Source organism: Suricata suricatta, chromosome X, assembly GCF_006229205.1.
Source record: "Suricata suricatta isolate VVHF042 chromosome X, meerkat_22Aug2017_6uvM2_HiC, whole genome shotgun sequence".
NCBI lineage: Eukaryota > Metazoa > Chordata > Mammalia > Carnivora > Herpestidae > Suricata > Suricata suricatta.
The window spans coordinates 43,371,948-43,391,542 of NC_043717.1; the positions used below are offsets into that span (position 1 = coordinate 43,371,948).

The following is a 19,595-nucleotide window of genomic DNA, read 5'->3' on the forward strand; positions in this document are numbered from 1 at the left end:
GGCCAGAGGCTGAAATTAGGAAGAGTCAGAATCCTAATTTGGTTGGTTTCAGCACACAGTTGTTTAAGCAACACATCACAACCTCACCAGATGCTAACTCACTGACTTCCTTCATGCCCTTCCAGCTTACCCTACCAATCCAGTCTACACAATGATGCCTCCCACCCCATTGAGACTACTCTGCCCTTGAATGTCTGCCCTAATTTGGCCACTAGAAACCCCACCCTCCAACTACCTTGAGCTACTGGATCTCCCATGACACACTCCTGTTCAGCAAAGTCATATATTAAACTCCATTAAATGCTCCCTTCTAATCCATACACTGACCTGTGTCCTATGAACATTTAGTACCCAGGTACCATAGTTCCAACCAGCATGTCTAGCTCTTCCATCAAGTTTTGCCACAAAAAGGAGCTGCACCTTAGGGGTTTTTAATTCTGTAACACAGATAGCTTTTATAGAGACTATTCCAACAATGGCACAACTGGTGGACCACACAGACCAAATAGCTCAAGCTTTAGAAGTCCCTAATGAGGGAAAAAGCAGTCTAGCTGCTATGATAGTTGGCAAAAAGATTGGCATTAAACTATCTACTGTTATTTTAAGGTGGCGTTTGTCCCTTAAAGGGATTTCCTACTGCATGTGGGTCAATATACAGACTAAAGTACCCAGAATGGTTCAATAAAATAAAACAACAAACAGACAACTATATTATCAAAATGTGCCAAGAGATTCTCAAAACCCCACTAATTTCATTTCCTGGCTGTCTCCTTCTGCCTGGGGTGAAAGGTTCTATTATCACTTATGGAACTAAAATAATTGTTGGTCTAATTATTTTAAATTGGCTTTGCAAATTCCCTCTCAAGTACAAATTTACAGGAAACTAGAAAAATAAGATTGCTATGTTAATTTAGACATCAGGGATGAATCAAGACTCTAGAGAAGGACTTCTGCCCGCCACTAATGTTTGCTTTAGTGTTCCAAGTCTCATTTCTGGCTTCCTGTGTCATTCTGAGAGGCCTTACCTGCTCCCCGCCCTAACCCCATGTGTGTCCTCTTGCTGCCTCATTTAAACTACCCCTGTATAAGATGCCTGTGTACCTTTTCTCTGTTCTGGGACTTTCTCCCAGACAGAGCCATTCTTCTCTGCATCCTGACTTGAGATTTTTCCACCTGTGTAACCAATCTTTGATCGTATCAAAGGGCTGCTGTCCTGAGTTCTCTCATATGAACCTAACCTTGGGAGGGAGTCTCTATCAAGATGAAGTTGCTATAATACAAAGAAACACTTCCTCAACCTGATAAAAGAGAAACAAAGCCTTCTACTAACCTCAAACCTAATGGTGAAATACTGAATGCTTTCCCCTGAGTTCAGGAACAAAGCAAAAAGGCCCATTCTCACCACCTCTATTTAGCACTGTATTGGAAATGTTTGCCAATGCAGGAAGACATAAAAAGCAAAAAAAAAAAAAACAAACAAAAAAAAAACAAAAAACAAAAACAAAAAAACCAAAAAAACAAAACAAAAACAAACCAACAACAACAAAACGAACTACTTGTAGATGACAAGACTATATAGAATAGCTTAAGAAATTAACAAAGCAATTATGGGGGTGTTCCTGGGTGGCTCGGTCAATTAAGTGTCTCTTAATTTCACCTCAGGTCATGATCCCATGGTGTGGGCTCTGTGTGAGCATGGAGCATGCTTGGGATTTCCTCCCTCCCTCTCTCTCTCTCTGCCCCTCCCTGACTCATGCATTTGCTCTCTCTTCTCAAAATAAACAAACTTGAAAAAATACTTTATTTAGCAAGGTCACAGGATATAAACTCAAAATACAAAAATCCTAATTTGCTTCGGCAGGGAAGTACCAGTTGAAGTAACTAAAACTACTCCCTCTAGATACCCCAAAGTATCAAAAAAAAAACATGTGCTACTGATATAAGGAGGTTTTCTCTATTTCTACACTTCCCATTACATTCCTTTAGTTTCATTCATTCATTCATTCATTTGTATTTTAGAGTAAGACAGAGAGACCACGGATGAGAAGGACAGAGGGAGAGAGAAAGAGAAAACAAAGAATCCTAAGCAGACCCCATTCTCAGCATGGAGCCCAATGTGGGGCTTGTTCCCATGGCCCTGGGGTCATGATCTGAGCTGAAACCAAGAGTTGATGCTCAACCGAGGCACCCAGGCGCCCCCATTTCTTTAGTTTTAAGGAGAATTCTAGAAGCTACATATCTCAAACACTGTCCTAAATATGTGTGCCACTCAATAAATGCCAGTTAATAAAAATGAGGTTTTAACAGCAATACTTAAAGTATTGTCAACATAAAATTACAAAGATGTTTTTACAAATACTTACAAAGTACAGCTTCTGAAACTGAATCTTCTACAGCGAGAAATGATTTTCTATACTGTAGTTTGTGGGGTCTGACATTCAATTCTAAGAATGGAAACCATTCTGATTGAATTTTCTGAATCAAGATTAAGGACTAACCACTGAATAAAGTCACAGTTGCAGCAGTAAGTATGGCACAAATGTACAACAGTACTTATCACACATGGTTTATAATGTATTGCTTATATACTGTATATTTGGCATTCAAGAAACGGATATTTGAAACTGAACTTTGATCTTTATTTCATCACTAACTAGAAAGATACATAATCACACAGTGGACAAATGTGGATAGTAAAGCCTATGAGGATGTAAAATTGTATACAGAGAATTGCCAGGTCATTCCAGCTTGGTATAACCAATTATTAACACCACTTACCTAGGAGGAAGAGTGATGGGCCATAGTATTCTGCATTGCTGATGATGTGCTTCAGGGAGGTAGGGAGAGAGCCATCCATCACTAAGAGAAAAGAAAATTGAATATCAAGGAGACCATGATTAGTACAGGAATAGTTTGATGGGTATTGATGGAGCAATATAGTACATATACCACTAGTGTGGTAAACAAACTCCTGTGTTGATTCAGTCTAATGGTTTCTAACTTGTCCCCTCCTCAAATTCTATTATTTATTTCTTGTCCATGAGACAGTCTCTTAAAAGTGGGTTAAAGAACAAAAGAATACAGACACAGACAAAGTGGAGTTGCAGGCTGCCAAGTGAGCACAGTCAAAAACTCAAAAAGGAAAAAAAAAATAGGTGAATCATTACGTAAATAGCTAGAATTCTTAGGTCTAGGAAGAGTGACACTAAATGACTAAAAGGTAATTCAAAATGGCATGCCTTTTCTTAAGCCTGTCTTCTTAAAAAAAAAAAAAAGAGTAACATAAGAAAGTATCAAAATCACTAATCTCTGAGAAAGTCAAACATCCTTCAAGAAAGTTTCTACAATCAAATACCATGGCGTATGCCGTCTGAGAAAGCAGGGTCTTGAATGGCTTTCTTGAGGAAATTCAACATGGATTTGAGAAGTGCTGCTCTTTGTGGAATACACTGGACTCCTGGCAAGGGAGAAAGACGGAGGATTATGTCATTAGACTAGTGTGAGCAGGTACACAAAACAAATTTTTAAGAGACACGTATACATTATATCAGCACTAGCAGACATTCAAAGTGACATCTCTGAATGGAGGGAAAAATACTAAGCTTTGAAATTCGGAAAGTAAATCAGTAAGGCCTATACAAAACTAATGCTAAAATTAAAAGCCTGAAGTAAAGCCACAAAGTAAAAGATTAACTTTTTGACCCTCGGTTCCTGTTTTAGGTATTATCTGCACTCTGATATGGGTGCTTTAATAAAATAATCAATGTATAAAAAGTTGGAGAAGAATGAAATACACGTTAATATAAGCAAATGGACACCAGGAATGGCACAGTAACAGCACAGTCCTAAGAAGCAAACCACCAAATATACCGCTAAAGCTGTTCCCAAAGCAACTTCTTTATTAGTTTACAAATTCTAGTTACACACCAGGACGGGGGCCAGGTGCAGAGCCAGAAGAGATGTTAATGCTGCTGCTGGAACTTGATGCTCTTAAGTCAACATCTAGCCGGTGCTCCATAGATATGGATAAGCCTGGACTGCTTTCCATAGTCACATCTGCAACTAAAGGAAAAGTTATGATAAAGAAACTAGTCAGAATAAAGGCATCATCAAAAGAATGACTGTTTCAGAAATTTTTCTTCTTTAAGGTGAGATGAATGATATAAAAATGGAGACTAGATTAGGGCCACTGAGATCCAAAATAAAAATGTAAGCTTTTCACAGAAAGAAAAGTATTTAACATCATGAGTTATTTTAAGATATGCAAATTAAAAACAATTCCTCAAAAGAAGTCCCATTCAGTATTTCTTACCCACCAAATGTGGGAGGAAAAATGGTGGTAAGTAAAACATGCAATTTCATATACTACTGTTGTGTAGCAGACATCAGGCAGAGCTTTTTAGAATTTTAATTAAGTACATAATACAAAATTGCTTCTTACAATTTGTACAATATAATAAAGTTCCACTAGCAATTAACCAGTTTACATTTTCAAATACTCTCTTCCAATCTTTTTGTACATAAACATTCACACTCGTGCCTACTTATATACATGGAAGTAAAACTCAGTTTTGTAACCCTTTCTTTTGTTGATTAGAAAATTTTCTTTACAAAAACATCAGAATCACCTGGATTGGTTGTTAAAAATGTGGATTTCTTATTCTTCACTTGAACCCTTACTGAATCAAGCTATATCTTAAACAAGCACTTTAATTTATTCTTACGCTTACTGAAGTTTGAAAACCACTTATAATAAGCAGTGAAGCTTTAAATAGTCTATTTAGTAGATGTCACATCTTAATCAACACTCTGGGATCTCACCCATTAACTAAAATGGCAGCTTGCACACAATAAACCAGAGGTAGATACTGGGCAAATGAGTTTCTAGAGACAGCAACGCTCATAAATAATTGTTCAGGAAAAACAATAGAAAAAAAGGAACAGCAACCTATGACTATTTAGTGTCAAGAATGAATGCATTAGAAATTCTAGTACTTTTATTATAAGCATGATAACAGATCATGTAATGACATCCTGGGCCATCAAGATAAGAATTTAAATTCTAAGAAAGCAGTTTTGGAGAACAGTTTTTTGTTTTTATTACTATTATCATGAACTATGCATGGAGGGGGTAGGGAGGTTTTAAAAAAAGCACACACATGATGATGAACCCAAAGATTAAGAATATCAGGTCACCTATAGTTTTGACTTTATGATTTAAAACATGTTCCCTATTCAACAACTTTTTCACCTCTCTTCATCCTTCTCAAAATAGTCCAAGTTTCAAATGGTCCCATTTTAGAATCTACATACTCATTTTTTCCCAAACACATATTTAAATACCTACGATGTATCAGGCACTGCTGAAGATACAGCAGTGAACAAAACAGTATCCTAATCTCATGGAGCTTACATTTTAGTGGGAATAAGAAGATAATGAGCCAATCCTTAGAAAACAGCTATTAAAGTCTTGAAATAAAAGAGATTAAAATCATAGTGACTATAGGACTCTACTGCAGCTCTACCATCTGCTTCAGCTTCCATCTCTATTCCCAACAACTTGTGCCTCCCCCCTTTTAGAATTTTCCTCATGAAAAACAACATAAAAATCACTTATATAGAAAAATACTGTTTTGTATTTATACAAATATATACCCAAATCAGTTGTGCACTTTGGAATTTATGACAAGGAAGATTGAAAATTGGGGTTGTACGATAGGAAAATGCCAAGCACAAATAAAATGACTTAGTAACTGTTAATTACCATCCATATCAGTTTCCATTTCTTCTCCTTCTTGTGTAGTACTAGGTCTCTGGATCTTTGGCTTGATCACAAATGGACATTCTTTTCGGCACAAATCTACTTCATGCTATGATCAAGGGGAAAGTAGTAAGAATATCATATATATATGGGATTACAAAAAATTATAATAATAGAATGTTACAGGCAGATTACAAAATTGGTTTATAAAAACAGAAAAGGGCTAAGATGGCTCTTTAGGGTTATTAGGATACTTCCTAGGCTCAACTATTACTGGGTATGTCTATGCTAAGTGCTTCTTGTATAATAATACCTCAAGTCTATAAATGAAGATAGAAAGTCCACTATGGGATTGAAAAGCTGCCATGTCCAGGTTGGTGATGAGGTCAACCACTCTGACGGCTCTGGTGACAAATGTTATCTGATCCTGTTCATCGCCAAGAAACTTTATGACCTATTGAGGAGAGAAAAGGAGGCAAAGCAAATCAAATGAAAAAAAGCACAAAATGGTGAATACTCTTTTGGAAACATGCAGTCTACGGTCTCAGGGAGGTGTCGGGGGGGGGGGGGAACCAGGTGTTTGTCAAATGACAGCTTTGTCAACTTCTGGGACTCAACCTCCAGAGATAATGGGGACCTACATTACCTTTCAGGATTAAATAAAATATTCAGAGAGAAAAAAAACTGGTGTCTAGTGTCCGGCATCCACTAAAGCCTATTACCTTAATAGCACAATTTACAAGGTACCTTCATATACATTTTCTTTAGGTTAGAGCCTAAGGTCATGAGAAGATGTAGCTAGTCTTGACTCGTACCTGAGGTCTTCTATCAGACCATGCTGTACTTTAATCAATTCTTAATAATGGAGATAGCTGCTTTTAAAAGTTGTTAATGAGACAGATGACTAGAATGTCAACTAGAAAAATTAAGGATAATGTTTTCTGGGTAAACTTTCTTATGCTATCTGCTCTCACTGTGAACCATTCCAAACTTGTAATTCTATACTTGCTCTTAGTTCATTTCCCCATAATTTTTTTTAAAAAGTAGAGCACCTTCAATAAGGCTTCCATCATTCCACAGGAGACCAAGGCTTCACCACCTGCATCATAGCTGGCCAGATGGTATAAAAAAGAGAAGAGAGCAGTGGCAAACTGGTGAGGGTATGGATCCATGGAAGGATCTATAAGGGAAGTTAGGAGAGACAGAAAAAGAGTGAAGTCAGTATGTGATGTTAAGCTAGCAAGATGTTGAACAAAGACTTGACAAGCAAAAAGGTAAAGTTCTTCTTGCTGCCTAAAATAACAACCACCAAAACTTACCAATCATGGCCTGGATGCAGTTCCGCACAAGTACAGGCAAAAATCCATGGTAAGAAGCAGTTCCAGTACAGTCAATAATACTGCTGAGTTTGGGAGTTCTCTCCAAATGGACAATTGATGTTAATGTCCGTAAAGAAGCAGCTTTAATCTCCTATGAAAGTAGAAGGAAAACATGGGATGTGTTAAATATCGGATGTGAGCCAAGTTGCTAATAGACAAAACTCCAAAATTTAAGTCATTCTACCGGTAACTGTTTAGGGGAGACAGAGGTCTGTTGAGAACAACACTGAAAATCCAGTGCTTGTTAACTCTGTAGGTAAATATCCAAAGAGGAAGAAGTAAAAGAGCCAAGCTTCCTTCTTGGGGTTCATTCTCAACCCCTGGGAAAAACCAAAAGGAAAATAAATATACACGAGCCTGACATACACAGGAGAATATTAATAAATACTTACCATAAGTTGCTTATCTGTTATCTGAAGGACATCTACCAACTCCTCTATCAACCCATTATACAAGATACTGTTTGCGGACTCCTGCAAAGCATTGGAATACACTGCAAAAGGAGAAATAAACACTTTAGGCAAGAAGGCAGTGGTCAAGCCACTGCCTAATGACAAACCTTTTGGCACCTACTGGTTCTAGGAAAAGATTCCCTTCCAACCAGCACTGGAGAACAGAATCACTGAATTCTAGAGGATGGATCAAATAAGGTGATAAGCCCTTAATAACCTCCAAACTGAAAGATTCTTCTATTATTAGTATTGGTTGTCATGACCAAAAATTTTGGGGGAATGGAAGAATGAAAAGAATGTAAGGGTTAATGTTTTATAACATCACTACTTGATATAATAACTATTATATATTGGATACAGACTTCCATTTTAGTCTCTTCATGTACTTCTGTTTTTCACTGGAAATACTTATACAAGCTGTAAAGAACAGAATTTTGGACAATTGCAGACTATGTCAAAAACTTGTATGTTGCTGTGGAATAAAAGCTGAAAATGTGTATAATCCACTTTCAAAGAATCCCACACAGAGGTGATCCTAGACATAGTCTCCTAAAGTGCAAACTAATAGGATTAGAACATACTCATTTAGTTCACCAAACATGTACCCACTAATGTGCCAGAAGTTATGCTAGGTTTGAGTACAAAGTGAAGAGTAGGAATTTCACTTCAAGGAACTTGTAGTTTAAAAGAGCACCCAAACAATAACATACAAAGTATGGTAATATTAACAGCAGCTACCATTTTATACCTTATACGTGCCTGGTCTGTGCTAGGTGCTTTATAGGTTTTCATTTAATCCTTATATCAGCCTATAAGGAAAGTACTGTCTCAATATTAAATGAAGAAACTGAGGCCAAAGGCATAACCACATGGCTAATAATCGCAGAATCTGGATGAGAGCCCAGGACTGATTCCAAAACCAGTGTCCTTTCCACTCTACCACTCTATAGTAAAAGTAAAATGCGTAGTATTGACTTTTAATGAATACCTTCTGACTTCAAAATTATACTACTGAAGGGACAGAAGAGGAAGCTGAAATGTTAAGAGAAATAGGGGCCAGGGGAGACGACTGCCTGAACATACCAATCAAAAAAGAAAAGGGGCCAAAATCAAGACTGAATAAATCCATGTGATATGACTGTACAATATCCTTTTTTAAAAATATTTTTTAAATGTTTTATTTATTTTTGAGAGAGAGACACAGAATCTGAAGACAGGTTCCAGGCTCTGAGTTAGCTGTCAGCACAGAGCCTGATGCGGGGCTTGAACTGACAAACCACGAGATCATGACCTGAGCTGAAGCCGGATGCTCAACCATCTAAGCCACCCAGGTGCCCCTATCCTTTTTCTAATGAATCATTAAGGAGCTCAAGAATGATGATTATGGTGAACATAAGAAATAACGGCGATTTTACAATTTAACTTGCTACCTAAGTAACTACAATAAGCCTGACAGCATCAAAGACAGATGAAGCTCAAAGGAATTTATGTCTAACTGCCGAATCAGGGCCTATTAATTACAGTGTTATTCTCTTACCTAATATAGATATAGCATGCAGCCTGGCTTGAACAGCTTGTAATCGCTTCCTGTGATTAGAAAAGCCATGGGCCAGCCGTATGTGTGTAAATAACAGCATCTGTAAAGATAGAAGAACTAAATTAGGAATCAATGAAAAAAGTGATTGTACTTTCTGAAGGCTAGATCTTACCTCTTGAGATATGTTAAATGGTTTACTGTTGCTATTTGCTAAGGTGTCAAACAGAACAATTCTACTTTGAGGCTAGCTGACAAAAAGAGCCACAAAACACAGGCTCAGAGAATCCTAATATCCTAACACAAGCCAAGAACTATCACTATATTGACAGGCAACAAACTGAAGACATTTGGCAAGAGTTCTGATTGTAATTAATCAAATCAAGTATTTTGTTATCATAACAATGAACAGAAAAAAATAACACAACTAAATGTTTTCTTCTTTGGTATGCAAAGTGTCAAGCTAGTAACACTTATTAGATTCACATGGTGAGTAAGGCAGCTTATATTTTCCTCAAACTCTCATAATAACCTAGGAAGATAATAGGTGTCAGCCTCATAAAAGATGAGGAAACTAAGGCTCACAGAGGCTAATTTGCCCATGATCCTTTCTGATATGCTATCTTTCAGCCCAGCACATATCATTAATCTATATGGATAACAACCACACCTTTTAAATAATTATTAGGACCTATCATACCTGTTTATCCTTAGGAATGCTGTACATTTTGGTAAGAGATTCCATGATTTCAGAAGGGCTTTCTGAAATCTACATTAGAAAAGAAAATGGTTAGGAACAAAAAGTAAAGTGAATCTTAGGAAACTAGCCAATAGTCAAAGATTCCTCTTACCTTGTCAAGTTGTTCTATGTGAATATAATGTAGTGTGTTACTAGTTGTCTGAAATTTAAGATAGGAGAGTTGTTAGGAGTCACTGTAATACTGCAGTTTCCCCTACCATAAGACTTCATGAGAATGGTCTGAAAACCAAGATGCTACCTTAGGTTGAAGCCTAACTGAATGCTCTTAAAAATCAAAGGAACATTAGAATGCCGCAAAATATCCATTTTATATACAGGATATTATTAAGAAAGCTTCTTTGCAGATAACAGTATCAAAATATAATGCACATAGTCAGATACATTTCATCTTCTTATTCCTTTAAAAAAGTTGTGTCACTTTTAAATTGAAGTATAATTAATATACAGTGTTTCAGGTGTATAGTATAACGATTCAGCATTTCTACACATTACTTAGTGCTCATCACAGTAAGGGTACTCTTTATTGCTTTTATTTATTTCACCTACCCTTCTCCCCACACCTCCACACTGGAAACCACCAGTTTGTTTTCTATATTTGTCTATTCTTTGTCTCTTTTTTTGATTCCGTATCCCTATAGCCTCTGTATTCATAGCAAAGACCAAATCCATGAAAATGGCTTCATTCTAAATATGCACTACAAGTGTTTTCAAGGAGTCAACAGATAAAGATTTATTATGCTATAGATCAAAGAGAAGATCTTATTCGCTAAGCTACTTCTCAACAAAATAATTTTAGTTATTATCTCCTCAAAGAATATGGAGTGACCACATAGTTGAAGCATGACCCTATAAAGATTATATAAACTTCTTGCAAAAGGGCTTAACAAGAACAACTTGAGTCATCACTATCCAGACTATTAAACTGCATATTGGAATTCTCAACTGAAACGGAGAAAAATGCACAAGTCATGGCAACACACCATAGGGGAGTCCTGTCTTTCGGCAGCTCCAAAGTAAGTAAGATCCAGAGCGGGCATACAATGAACACTTATTCCTGAGAAACTCATAAGTATATTTAAATTGGGAGGGTAGCAGTGTAGCTCAAAACCATTCCCTCATTTAACACTGAGGAGTTCTAGAAAAAGCCAACCCTAGTTAGAGTACATCATAGACTTTATCAGAACAAGTCTGTTACGAGACTTACCCTTTTCTCAATTTTGACCTCGGCTCCAGGGTCTGCATAGAATTCAAAGTGTAGTGTAGTTGCACTGGGTGGGTATTTCTATGTATAAAGCACATAAAAGAATTAGACACCATATTCTTCCCCCATCTTCGTTCCAAGTCCTAACCATTTATCCAACTTATGGTAGCAGCAGAATAAGCCGTATAGTCACAGCAGGTACACTGCCTTTACTCCTTATCTTAGCAGAGCTCAGATGTCTAATCAGACACAGAATCAGGGGCACGTGGGTAGCTCAGGTGGTTAAGTGACTCCTGATTTTGGCTCAGGTCATGATCTCAGTTTGTGAGATCGAGCCATGCATTAGGCGCTATGCTGATAGTGAGGAGACTGCTTAGGATTCTCTCCCTCCCTCCCCCAGCTCATGTGCACACACAGTCTCTCAAAATAAATAATTAAACACACACACACACACTCAGGAGGATTGAGCCCAAAGCTCCAAATGCCTTCACATTTCTTACTTATAAATTATCAGCTGCCTTTTCTTTCAAGAGATCAATTCTGGCTGCAGCTATTCTTAAGGGGAAAAGAGAGGCAAGTCCACCAACCAATAATGAATAAGAATCCAAGGAAAAATGGAGAACAAATACAAGGGTCTAGGTACCAGCTCGAGAAGGGAAAAGAACATTCTTTTGGAAATTTTAGTGTACACCATCACCTTTTGAAATATTTTATTCAAACTATGACTCATTGGCATACCTTCTTAATTCTTCAAATAGTCCCTTGCATAACATTCTACACCACTTCCTATGATATCAAAATGCTTTTCTGCACAGGTAAATACCAAGTCAATATGAACCAGACCCTAGCAACAAATCCTCTTTAAAAAAGCAAAAACAAAATTAAGACCATAACAGCACATCCATTAGAACGAATCCTTGAAAGAAACCAGTAGCAGTATGGGGCTCCTGGGTGGCTCAGTCAGTTAAGCATCTGATTTTGGCTCAGGTCATGATCTCACAGTTTATGAGTTCGAATCCTACATCAGCCTCTGTCCTGAAAGCTGAGAGTCTAGAGCCTGCTTTGGATTCTGTGTCTCCTTCTCTCTGCCCCTTCCCTGATTGTGCTTTGTCTCTCAAAAAAAAGAATAAATGTTAAAAAAAATTTTTTTAAAAAAAAGAAATAAACTAGTAGCAGTGGTTGCCTCTGGAAATGGAGAATTACTGTATACAATAATTCTTAGAAATTTTAGAAACATGTATATATTACTTGCTTTTAAAGTATACATATTTTTCAAAGTCTCATTGATACACCAAATATCAATAAATAAAAGGATGATTTCTTAACACAGGCTAGGCCCAAATCAGACATCATACAAACCTAGCAGAGTGTATCATACTGTTTGGCCCAAGGGGTAAAGAACAAGCTTGATAAACAAACGGAGGCTCAAAATTAACCAACTTAACTTTAAGATGAAATGTTATTTTCCCAGAATTAGAATTCCAAAATGAATACTAAGATTTATGTAGCTTTGCTCTTTAAATAAACAACACTTATTTTCCAAATTACCCAATATTCATTCCTATAATGCACACTAAAGAAAGTACACCAAGGAAGATGGAAAAGTAACTTGTTCTAATTTGTAGTTTTCTCTGACCAGAAAAAGAACCATTCCCCCAGGGGAAAAAATCTTGCTAAGATAAACTCACTACATTTCATCACAACTATTTCTCCTATACACGACAAAATGACAAAAGCAGCACATCTGCTAAAAAGATACAGTTGCTTCTTGGCATAGAATTGTTTTAACAAATCCAACTGTACTTTGTGATCCCAAAGCAACATATCTAAGCAGAAGGGAGGATGGCCTAAGCTTGTAACCTAAGCATGAATAAAAAGGTAGGAGTAGGACATGGCATGAGGGGTAAACTTGGATAGTACATATAACATTGTTAGGTTCCCAATAATGCTCAGGGCAGAACTGTTCCCAAGGCATCCATTCTTTTTTTTTTTTTGTCTGTGTGCTTAATGTTTATTTATTTATTTAGTTATTTTTTGAGAAAGAGCGTCAACAGGGGAAGAGCAGAAAGGGGAAGACAAAATTAGAAGCAGGCTCCAGGCTCTGAGTTGTCAGCACAGAGCCCGACAGAGGGCTTTAACTCACAAATCGTGAGATCATGGCCTGAGCCAAAGTCAGACACTTAACTGACTGAGCCACCCAGGTGCCCCTCTCTGTGTGTGTAAAATTTTTTAAAGTTTATTTTATTTAGAGAGAGCGAGAGAGTGAGTGAGAGAGAGCATGCGCACTAGCGAGCTGAACCCACAAACCATGACATCATGACCTGAGCTGAAGTCAGATGCTTAACCGACTGAGCCGTCCAGGCACCCCTAAAGCATCCACTCTTAAAAATCGCACCATACTGCCCAGAGTTCCAATAGTTCAGGTGAGCGAATGCAAGCAGATGCACATTCTAGGGTTTCTCATCACTTTCAAACTGATTCACCAAATGTAGCTTTCTACTCAAGAGCTGGGTATGAACATACACCATGTTTCTGGAAGTTTTCCCAACCACCAGCACACTGTGGGTCCAAATACCTAGACAAGGTGTGCTATGTCTTAACTGATCTAAGAATTACTTACCATCATATGCAAGTCTCTGCAACATTCTGCAAGTCCAAAGCCATTCTCCTTTCCACCCCAGCTCTTAAAAAAGGGAAAAGACAGTGTTAAAATAGTGCTTAAGGAAGCCTTGTATATAAAATACTCAAGAGCATGCGGTTGCTTGGAACACAGCATCAAGAAGACAGCCAATGTGAAAGTCCAACAAAGGGAAGGAAGAAACAGAAGCAAGACTCAAGGCAAGGGGTGTCTGGGTGGCTCAGTCAGTTAAGTGTCCAACTTCGGCTCAGGTCATGATCTCAGGACTTGTGAGTTTGAGCCCCACTTTGGGCTCTGTGCTGACAGCTCAGAGCCTGGAGCCTGCTTTGGATTCTGTGTCTCCCTCTCTCTCTGCCCCTCCCCTGCTTGTGCTCTTTCTCTCAAAAATAAACCACCACTAAAAAAAATCCTCAAGGCAAGATGAATCTGCCTAAAGGTGATTTCTCCAATAAAATCAATTTCGCTGTTCACTGTGAGGATACTACTCGGAAGTACATAAGCAACTTGCAAATAATTGCACTGTACTTGCTTGCAGTCATACTTGTGACATGTCAGTCTTACCCCAACAGGCCTTCAGTATTCTGCTTTGCAAATACATTTTCACCTCCCCCACTAGACTGAGGAATCACATGCTCTACAGTTCCTTTTTTTTTTAAAGTTCATTTATTTATTTTGAGGTTGAGGGGTGGGGTAGTGCAGAAAGAGACTCCCAAGCAGGCCTCTACTCTGTCAGCTCAGAGCCCCAGGATGGGGGTTGATCTTGTGAACTAGGAGATCATGACTTAAGCCAAAATCAGGAGTTAAATGCTCAATCTACTGAGTCATCCAGGCACCCCTCTACAGTTCCTTTTTGACATGGTTGCCAAGTTGCAAAGCAGAAGACTCTACAGTGCTTACTCCTACTATACTCTGCCTCCACAAAAATCTAAAAACTCATCAAGAACTAGCCCCTAAGGTATTGGGGGAGAATGACTAAATTGTGCACTATTATTGGCTTTCAAATCCAAACCTCCAACCATATAGTCTTAATAAACTAGCTTACATTTTCAACGTGTTTGAGACATCAAACATTTTTATTTTAATTTGATTTGGAATCCATCAAGGGTGGGGTGAGCATTTATTAAAAACCTTAAAAAGCAAACACATTAGTCCTCACTTCCTGGGACAAGGCATACAGTACAACTGGATTAAACAATAGACAAGAGTAGAGGCCTAGGGGAAAAGGCTGGGGAGTGAGATGCTTTGAAGAATACGGACTTGGAAAAGTTCCAAGATTCCTGGAAATCTAGAAGGCCATGTGTATGCCTGAGGGTAACTAAGCATGTTCACAGAAAAGACCTCAGAAGGACCTAAGTCCCACACCTCTGGCCGACCATCAGGCTCTGTGCAAGTCAGAAGTAAAGGTTAAGGCAGAGCTATAAACATCCTGTGTAAGTACCGAAGATATTGAGTATTGCCACTAAAGATACCAACATACACACAGAACCCACCTACAAAGACTGGGGAAAAATACGTGGTTCTTTTTTTTTTTTTTTTTTTTGGTTCCAGGAGTTTGGGGGCAAATCACTAACTGACCACTAAACTAAAAGAACAGACTTTAAAGACCAAACAAAAACAATTTATGAAATCAGTTCAGAAAGTCTAAGCAAACAACAACAAACCATAGCAAGCCCTGAGAAAGAGAATTTGATTTCCAGAGCTGCCAAATTAGAAGATTATTATGCTAAGTGAAATAAGTCAGAGAAAGACAGATACCATATGTTTTCACTCATATGTGGATCTTGAGAAACTTAACAGAAGACCATGGGGGAGAGGATGGGCAAAAAAAGTTACAGAGAGAGAGGGAGGGAGGCAAACCATAAGAGACTCTAAGATACTGAGAACAAACTAAGGGTTGATGGGGCAGAAAGAGATGATGGGCACTGAGGATACTTGTTGAGATGAGCACTGGGTGTTGTATAGAAGCCAATTTGACAATGAATTATATTTAAAAATATCCATTATTCAACAAAAATCTATGAGGTATGCAAAGAAACACACTGAAACATGCAAAGGAAAAAAATAAATTATAGCAACATGAGCACGAGCAGTCATGTCAGCATCATGGCCAAATAAGACATCTCTCACTGCCCCTATGCAACAATTTGGCATCCATCCATGAACATAAGCACCTTTGTTGGAGTTAAGAAATCTAGCCCCATAAGCCAAGGGATGGGGGAGAAGTCTCACCGCCCTGTTGGGTAACAGACCTACAGACCTTGGTCTCAGTTATGGATGCTGCAGTAGCCTGGCCATTCTGAGGAGCCTCAGAAGAACACTGTCTTAAAGAATCACCCGCGGATGATAAAGGTCAAAGGACAAAAGTATTAAAAATATTAAAAGCTAAAATAATTTCTTAGGGAATATGCACTACAAAAAGGTAAACTGAGGGGCGCCTGGGTGGCTCAGTTGGTTGGGCGTCCAACTTTGGCTCAGGTCACGATCTCCTGGTTCATGGGTTCGAGCCCCGCATCGGGCTCTGTGCTGACAGCTAGCTCAGAGCTTGGAGCCTGCTTCAGATTCTGTGTCTCCCTCTCTGACCCTCCCCTGCTCACGCTGTCTCTCTCTCTCTCAAATATAAATAAAAATTTTAAGGTAAACTGAACATTAAAAACATAAAATGAAGTTGGAGGGAGTAAAAGAGTGGAATATTTGTATACAAAACAGCCTGAAAACATTAGCATGGCATTACTAAGTCCATGCGTATTGTTAGTTACTCTATTGATTTTCCAATCAAAAGGCATGGACACAGTGCCTGGATGGATAAAAACAAGACTTAGCAGCTTATAAGAGGCTCACTCCACCTTTAAGGATACATGCAGACTCAAAGTGAAGGAATGGAAAAAGATATTCTATGCAATAGAAACCAAAGGAGAGCCAATGGGTAGCTATACTTATTTCAGGCAAAATAGATTTTTACTTAAAATCTGTTACCAGAGACACAGAAGGTTATTATTTATAACGTAGTCAATTCAAAGAGCATGTAACAATTGTAAATTATATGTATAGAATACTGGAGCACCTAAATACATTAAGCAAATACTAATATCTATAGGGAGAAACAGATAACAATACATAATGGTAGGGAATGTCAACACCCTGCTTTCAACAATGGATACACTGGCCTGACAAAATATAAGGAAACGTTGAACTTGAACTATATATTTTTTTAAAGCTTTTATTTAAATTCAAGTAAATATAGTGTGATATTAATTTCAGGTGTACAATATAGTGATTCAACACTGCCATACAACACCTGGTGCTCATCACAAGTGCACCTATTTAACCCATCCCCCCCCCCTCTGGGAATTCTCTATAGTTAGGTGCCTGTTTCTTGGTTTGCCTGTTTTATTTCTTAAATCCTACATATAAGTGAAATCATATGGTATTTGTCTTTTTCTGACGTATTTCGCTTAGCATAATACTCTCCATCTCTAACCATGTTGTTGCAAATGGCAAGATTTCACTCTTTTATATGGCTGAGTAATATTCCTGTGTGTTTGTGTGTGTGTGTGTGTGTGTGTGTGTACATCTTTTCCCATTCATCAGTTAATGGACACTTGAGCTGTTTCCATAATTTGGCTATTGTAAATAATGCTGTTATCAACACTGGGGAACACTGGATGCATGTATCCCTTTGAATTATTGAACTATACTTTTTAGATCAATGTACCTACCAGGAGTATACAGAACACTACGCTGAACAGCAGCAGAATACACACTTTTCTCAAACACACACAGAATACTCCCCCAGATAGATTATATGATAGGTCACAAAACAAGTCTTAGCAAATTTAAGACTGAAATTATACTAAGTATCTTTTCTAACTACAATGGTCCCAAACTAGAAATTAATAGGAGGAAAACTGAAAGATTCATAAAATGTGGAAATTAAACAACACACTCCTGAAGAATCAAGGAGTCAAAAAGAGAAATCAAAAGGGAAATTTAAAAATATCTTGAGACCAAAAAAGGTGCAAACCAACATATCCAATCTTATGGGGAAAACCAAAAAAAGCTGACAGAGGGAAATTTATAGGGATAAATGACTACAGTAAGAAACAAGAAAGACTTCAAATACAATCTGACATTGTAACTCAAGAAACTAGAAAAAGAACAAAGCTCAAAGTTAGTAGAAGGAAGGAAAGGAAATAAATGAAATAGAGACCAAAAAAAAGCCAACAATACAAAAGCTCAATTAAAATAAGAGGTGGTTTTTTGGGAAAAGATAAACAAAACAGACAAAGCTGTAGCTAGACTAACAAAATAAGAGTGAAGATTCAAATAATAAATGGAAGACATTACAATGGATACCACAGAAACAGAAGAGATTATTAAGAGACTACTTATGATTTCACTCACATATGGAATTTAAGACATAAAACAGGGGAGCAAAGGGGGGGAAAAAAGACAAACCAAGAAACAGACTCTTCACTATAGAGAACAAACAGATGGTTACCAGAGGGGAGGTGGGTGGGAAGATGGGTAAAATAGGAGGTGGGGATTAAGAGTACACTAATGATGAGCACTGAGAATGTAAAGAATTGTCGAATCACTATACCGTACACCTGAAACTAATAGAACAGTGTATGTTAATTATACCAGAATATTTCAAAACATTAATAAAAATAGACTACTTATGAACAAATTGCCAACAAACTGGATAACCTTGGAGAATTGGGTAAAATTCCTAGAAACAAAGCACTTACCAAGGATAAATAATGAAGAAATACAAAATCTGAGCAAACTAATAATGAGTAAGAATATTAAATCAGTAATCAAAACAATGAAAAGCCTGGGACCAGATGGTTTCCCAAATACATTCACCAAACATTTAACACCAATTCTTCTCAAATTCTTACAAAAAACCTGGAGAGGCCAGACTTCCAAACTCATTTTAAGAGGCCAGAATTACTCTAATAGCAAAGCCAGATAAGGACACAAGAAGAAAACTATAGGCCACCATGTCTGATGAACAAATACACAAAACTGTCATCAAAATATAGCAAACCAAATTGCACAGTACATCAAAATGATCATACACCATTATTAAGTAGGATATATCCTTGGGATGCAAGGGTAGTTCAACAAAAAGTCAATAAACATGATATACCATAATAATAGAATAAAAGACAAAAACCATGATTATGTCAACAATGCTGAAAAAATTTGGCAAAAATTCAATATCCTTTCATGATAAAAACTAAAAAATGGGATATAAAAGGAACACAGCTCAACATAATAAAGGCCGTATGTGGCAAACCCATAGCTACTGTCAAATTCAAATGGTGAAAGAATGAAAGTTCTCCCTCTAAGATCCTGAACAAGATAAGGATGCCCACTCTTAACACTCCTATGCAATATAGTACTAGAAGTCCTAGCAGAACAATTAGACAAAGAAATAAAAGACATCCCATTCAGAAATCAAGAATTCAACTGTCTCTATTTGCAAATGATGTGATCTTATTTATACAAAAAGCTTAAAAAATCCCACCGAAAAACTGTTAGAATAAACTCAGTAAAGTTGCAGGATATAAAATAAATATACAGAAATCAGTCACATTTCTAAACATTAATGATGAACTATATGAAAAAGAAAGAAAGAAAACAACCAACAAGACATACAAATGGTCAACTGGTATTTACAGCAGCACCACAAACAGTAAATACTTAGAAACAAATTTAACAAGGGCGTCTGGGCGGCTCAGTTGGTTGGGTATCCAACTTTGGCTCTGGTCATGATCTCCTCTTGGTGAGTTCAAGTCCCACATTGGGCTCTGTGCAGATAGCTCACAGCCCAGAGCCTGCTTCAGATTCTGTGTCTCCCCCCC

At 37.6% G+C, this 19,595-nt stretch overlaps 1 protein-coding gene across 1 annotated transcript in view; it reads right to left on the bottom strand.

Annotated features, from left to right (window-relative positions):
- Positions 1-19,595, bottom strand: part of HUWE1 (HECT, UBA and WWE domain containing E3 ubiquitin protein ligase 1) — a 157,292-nt gene that overhangs the window by 84,675 nt on the left and 53,022 nt on the right. The window contains exons 7-19 of the mRNA XM_029929655.1: positions 13,708-13,770; positions 11,091-11,168; positions 9,978-10,025; positions 9,827-9,895; positions 9,130-9,229; positions 7,533-7,633; positions 7,081-7,231; positions 6,814-6,941; positions 6,075-6,215; positions 5,765-5,870; positions 3,928-4,062; positions 3,356-3,457; positions 2,779-2,859 (exon numbers count right to left, since the gene is read on the bottom strand). Of these exons, the coding sequence (XP_029785515.1) occupies positions 2,779-2,859; positions 3,356-3,457; positions 3,928-4,062; positions 5,765-5,870; positions 6,075-6,215; positions 6,814-6,941; positions 7,081-7,231; positions 7,533-7,633; positions 9,130-9,229; positions 9,827-9,895; positions 9,978-10,025; positions 11,091-11,168; positions 13,708-13,770 (1,303 nt within the window). The remainder of the gene's footprint in view (positions 1-2,778; positions 2,860-3,355; positions 3,458-3,927; positions 4,063-5,764; positions 5,871-6,074; positions 6,216-6,813; positions 6,942-7,080; positions 7,232-7,532; positions 7,634-9,129; positions 9,230-9,826; positions 9,896-9,977; positions 10,026-11,090; positions 11,169-13,707; positions 13,771-19,595) is intronic.